We start from the raw sequence: 5,735 nt of genomic DNA, 5'->3' as shown, positions 1-5,735 counted from the left end.
GACGCTCTTTCTTTACTGCTCAGTTCGGACCATTCATAAGGTGGCTGGAAAGTATAGGCCCCGTAACTACTACCAACTAACGAAAAGTAAGCCAGTTCCTTAACTATAAATCCTCTCGAACCACATTGGAAACCTTCAAAGTCTATGACAAGACCCCCTTCCATGATGTGACCACTTTGGCTGCTCGACACGAAATGAAATTATCTGGGTTGGTAAGCGTAATATGTATCATCCTGGAAAAAACCGGTTCTCAGTCTTAATTGTTCTTCCGTATTCGGTTTCAAGTCTATCAACAGGTAGCCGTAAGCGGGTTTGCAGGCATCATTAAAAACCTCTTGAAAAAATGCCTGTCTACCCGGATACATCTGCCTAGCTAAATGTTGAACTTGGCTTCTATCTCTCGGATTTTTGAACAAGACCAGATAATGTGCATTCAAAGATATTTCTCGCATCTGACTACCTTTATGAAAGAAATTTTGAACGATGAATATCACAGAAAGGTTTCTGTGGTGGCTTCCGCGAATAAACAAATTAGTTAATCGCCTGTCATTGCCTAGCTCTGACATCAGATCATCGATAACGAATAGCGTTCGTGAACCGATGTAAGACTCGTAATCTGTAGGTAAACCTTCTACGAATTTGACACCTGAAATCTGTTCATAAAACGATTGATAAATACCATAGAACCAGACAATTTCCGTAGGAAATGGATCAATCATTTTTTCGGCTATGAGTCTCGAAACAAAACGGGTTTTTCCCGAAGAAGTCGGTCCAGACACTATACATCCAAAAGGATGTTTAAGCTTCAACTCCACTCCTCCATCGTAAATGACAGATATTTCTGTTTGCATAACATTAAATACCAAAATAACACAAGAACGAGAGAAACAAATCTATAACAAACAATAAAAAATTTATTCATTAGAGTAGAGGTCTTCGCCGTTATTGCGATAATCAGAAAAAAATTAGTACCCATAAGGTAATGTTGTAAAATCAGGCAGAAGAACCCTCTTGTCATATACGATGCCGTATTTCTTCTCTTCAACTCGGGTTGTGACACGCCTCCTTTTCACCTCTCTTGTAATTTTGTATTTGTCTTGAATGACGACCTTCGTGGAGAAATCCATTGACTGAACTAGAGCCTTCATAGTGTCGAAGTTGAGAACTTCCGAATTCTTGAAGTTTAGGGTGAAGCCGCGAATCTTGCAGTACGTTTTACCGTCAGATCTCCTGTAGGCATAGTTTTTGGCTCCACCTGTTGTTATAAAAGTAATAAGAATAAATTTTCCGCTGATAAAATAATGAGAATTTTTGTTGATAAAATAATGGGAATTTTCGTTGATGAAATAATGAGAATTTTCGTTGAAAAATAATACATTGAAAAAGGTACCTGACACAAATTCGGTAATCACATGACCATCGAGCTCATCTGTAAACTGTCCCAGGAAATCTCCCAATGGCGGGTCATTGTCACCATCGCTAGCATAGATGATTCTGAAATAATAGAAAAATCAAATAAATAAAAGAAAATTCAAATATAAAAGAAAAATCAAATGCAAGAAATGCTCACATAAAATTAGTTTCATAAAAATTTATAGATACTTACGAGTCCGTGTCAAAATACAACAAGGCATCGCGCAGTTTCTCCATCTCCGAGTATAGCTTCAAGCGAGCCCACGCTGTTGTAAAGGCAGCCAGGAAAACATTGGTCCTGTCGGTCTGGGGTATGAAATCCGACTTGTACTGCCATTCAACTGCAGCAACGTTCTCAGTTGGCAGATACAAGTCCTTGACCTGCAAAAACAAAAATATTTTTTTAGTTTGATGAAATCAAATGTGAATATGTTAAATATTTTATGAAGAATCATAGCACATAATAATTATTAAAAAAGTACCTCTATCGCAGGATCATTCATCATCTTATAAAAATCGGAGGCTTTAGTCAAGTACGACAACTGCGACTTATTCTCCTGCATACCCCAGCGACCCCAGAAGCTGAAAAAAAGAATAGTTTGTTTTACTCTATCTTAAAAAAGCAGAATATTTAAAAAATACATAAAGATGTTGAAAAATTGATAGCTACCTATTCAGACATAGCTTCGCCACCTGTCGACGTCCGGGGTTAATATTAATGTTTCCTGGCTCCAACTGGATTCCTTCAACCTGGTCATATTGCTTCACGTATGAGTTTTTCTCCTCATTCGTGACGCAGTTAGACGGCCAACCCGAGGACTCCTGCTTGATTTTCAGGAAGGCGTTTATGTAGGGGGCAAAAAGACCTTCCCGAGAGTCTTCGAAATGATAAACCTAGAAAAGAAGTTAAAACATATGACTACACAATATATTGCTAGAGTAATAAAGTGATGAGATTAAAGTGATGAGATTAAAAAATACCTCGTAAATTTTCATCACGACGTAACCTTTTTCAACTGCCTTCTTGAGCTCTTCTGTAACCCATGTTCCCGTAATACACCTTTCCTCGTCGTTGTGGTGGCATTCGTTAGACAGTGTTTCCACACACGAACGACATAGGGGAAAAGTCAGCTTTCCGCCGGATCTAGAAAAAATGAAACTCATTAGTACCTGTTATAATGATATGTGAAAACAAATAATAAGAAAAAAAATCATTCCATTTACCTGTATGGGAGTACGGGCAGATATAGTCCTCTTGGTGGCTGTACTTTGCACTTTATGATACCAAAATACGACCCCAGCTCCCCAAAGTTCTCCGTAATTATCCGGGGGTGGCCAACCGGATATCTGCAAATGAAAGGAAAATTCATTTGCAAACATTTCATACATGTGATGGTCATAATAACTTATAAATAATATTTAAAGTACTTACCTGCAGTATTTATTGACCCACGGGTATAATGACGTGAAGTCAATGTATTTTGCTGTTCCTTGGTAGAACAGCTTGGTGGCATTGGTTCTACCACCATAAAATGCATCTCTGGGTGCCAACCTGTCGACATAGTGGAAATCCACCAAGAAACTTTTCAGACCCCCGTCCGTTTTCTTCATGGCATTGAAGTCATGCTCCCACATGACTTCAAGCCTGTATCCGCCTTGACGGATTTTCTGCTCTTGTTCTGATGTTTTCTTGTGGAGTTCCCACATGTATGTCTGCGTGCTGGGATTCACCAGGTCCCTATCGAAGCACTGCGGGCAGCCGTGCCAATAGCATCCTGAAAAGAAAAAAAAAAGAAACATGAAACATGAAAAAAATAATAATAATTAGAGAAAAAAGTTTTGAAAATAAAATCTGCAAAGTAATTACCGTGAAACAGATACACCGTGTTTGTTTCGGTACAGAAACCGTCCACGCTGAGACCAAGCACTCTTTTTTCTCCAGTCCCGTTTCTGGAATGGTGAATTTTTAGGTTGTTCTTCTCACCCAGGTATGACAACCATTCGATACTAAGGCGGCTGCTGTTGGTTTGATTAACGTAACCGTTGACGGGCACCATCCCAATTGACCCCACCTCAATGTACTTCGACCTGTACGTTGCCATACAGGCCGAGGCTATGGTGAGGTATTGGAATGGGTCGACACCGGTTAGCTCCAGGAATTCCTCACGAAACTGCAAGCAGCACCGTCGAAGAATATCGACGTCTGACCTAAAAAAATAAAAAAATTTAAGTACAGTGAAGAAATAATAGAACAATAAATAAAACATATTATAATATAGAAAAGGACTTACTTGCAGTATTCGTACATTTCGTGTTTGAACACGAATTTCCCTTTTTTTCTCTGCTCATACCAGCCATCGAATTTCGCCTTCATATCGGCGCTGAATGTTTCCGGGTTATAGAAAGCTTTCTCCGGAAGGGCTCCATCGTAATCCTGATTTTCTGGTCTGTTGAAGAGATGAGGAAAGAAACCTTTCTTCAACTCTTCTAGACCGAAAGTCTTTGGTAGTTTGGCCAAAGCCATCGGGAGAAAGTTGAGGCTGTCTATAACCCGGATTTTGAGGGTGTCCAGCCGCAAAGCCATAATCTTTGATCCGCACGGCACAATTGAAGGTTTTACTCCTTGCTCTAGGAGATATCTACAAAGAAAAAAACAATACATATAAAAAACAGTAACATGGTATTTATGTAAACATTTTCGAATAGTGGTAAAAAACTTACTTGAGCAGGAACTGGCCATCGAATCCCTTCATGTTGTGGGCGATTGCGGTGTATCCTCTGTGTTCCTTGCGGAACAGCCATGCACAGAAGTCGTTGATGGTGTTGTAGCCACTGAAGACCGTCTCTTGGCCGTCCGCATATTGAGCAACTGCAAAGTTGACAATATGCTCCCCTGTTGACTGGTCTGTCTCAAAATCGAAGAAGATGAGCTTGTCGGTGGGGGCCTTCACCGTCTTCTTCTTGAGAGAGCATAGGTGCCGTTCGTCATGATGGAAAACTTTGCAGTTGCTGCAATATTTTTCTCCGCAGACGTGTTTTCCTCGAGGCCGCTCTTTTTCCACGAGAAACTTCTTGCAGGACGGGCACTCGTAGAATTGTTGGCAGAAAGTTTTGCTCTTGCCTTCAAGACTCTTGTGCCTTGCGTAGCAGTCGGCGGATCTACATGTCCTATGGCAATCCCTGCATAATTGTGGGTGGACGAGGATGCATTCATCGCTGAAGCAGGTGTTGCATCTCGTAGCACATTTGTGTTTTTGAACGTGATCATAAGCTTTGTCACAGTCCGGACAGTAGAATTTCGATGCGTGAAAGCCCTTGGGAGATGTTATCAGATCGTAGTGCCCTCCATGAAGCAACAAAAATATTTTTTTGTCCTTCTTGGCCGTCTTGAACACCACCTACATAAAAAGACGTTTTAGTAAGAAATTATATAAGAACATATATTACATTGAATAGTATAATATTAGTATAATTCTCGGTGATGATAAATTACCTGGTAAAATTCTTCGGAGGACTTGACAAATATCTGCACGGTAGGACCTCGGCAAATTTGGCGATTGCATCAAAACCGCAAGGACCTTCGGGTACTCCGGCCTCTCTATACAGCTCCAAAGCCATCTCCCTCTGTATATTCTTGCGCCCGTCTTTTACCGTCGAGAGCTTCGGATGCTTGTCTAGGATGGCTTTACCTATAACTATCGCCCTGGCACAACAGAGTCCGTCTTCGGACGTACGTATGATTGACATCTTTGTCAACCGGTCAGACGTTATATTGACGATCTTGCGTCTTGGTGCACCCCCTCCCCGTGGTAATCTGACTGTGATAACGTCAAACCTTAGAGAAGGGTCGTCCAGAGGTATGGAGTTTTTACTCTGCAGCACTTTCATTATTACTGCCAGTAGCGACTCTATCGTGAGCGAAGCCACTGGAACAAGTGATGTAGAGATTGGCCGGTCCAAATTGTCGGATGTCATGACGATTCTGAAAAAAGGAGAAAATAATCAATTATTCCAAATAATTCGTCACTTTGAATATCCAGTCCCTAAATATCCAACAAATACATACCGTATTCGGTCCTCGGGGTGCAACCCGCTAGTTGCCTCGTCTATCAGTTGCCTCAACAACGCTCGCAAAAATGCCACAGCAGCTATTAAACGAGTTGACGGGTCCACCAACGCCTCCGTTCGTATTCGAGCAGTGAAGGTGATCTGTTCCGCATTAAAGCGGAAATTTTTCTTGCGGGACTTTTCCTGCAACACGTATGGCTTCGTGTTCTGTAAGAGAAAAAACGAAAATTAGTTTTGTGGGGTAACAGTCAAAT

General features: G+C 41.0%; 1 protein-coding gene across 1 annotated transcript; it reads right to left on the bottom strand.

Moving 5' to 3' along the window:
• Positions 1 to 926: 926 nt before the first annotated feature.
• Positions 927 to 4,005, bottom strand: LOC149084060 (uncharacterized). The gene is made up of 10 exons (XM_089235445.1): positions 3,705 to 4,005; positions 3,281 to 3,621; positions 2,846 to 3,188; positions 2,638 to 2,760; positions 2,395 to 2,557; positions 2,084 to 2,307; positions 1,896 to 1,995; positions 1,607 to 1,794; positions 1,391 to 1,494; positions 927 to 1,255 (listed from the first exon to the last, which is right to left on the bottom strand). The coding sequence occupies exons 1-10, from the start codon at positions 3,995 to 3,997 to the stop codon at positions 966 to 968; spliced, it is 2,169 nt and encodes a 722-aa protein (XP_089091571.1). The 5' UTR covers positions 3,998 to 4,005; the 3' UTR covers positions 927 to 965.
• Between the last annotated feature and the right edge of the window lie 1,730 nt (positions 4,006 to 5,735).

The sequence above is a fragment of the Pholcus phalangioides genome, unplaced genomic scaffold (assembly GCF_987345545.1).
Source record: "Pholcus phalangioides strain wild (caught in Gottingen) unplaced genomic scaffold, Ppha-v1.0 ptg000008l_1, whole genome shotgun sequence".
NCBI classification, from domain to species: domain Eukaryota; kingdom Metazoa; phylum Arthropoda; class Arachnida; order Araneae; family Pholcidae; genus Pholcus; species Pholcus phalangioides.
Note: the sequence above shows the minus strand (reverse complement) of the source record. Positions and strands in the feature narration are given on the sequence as shown.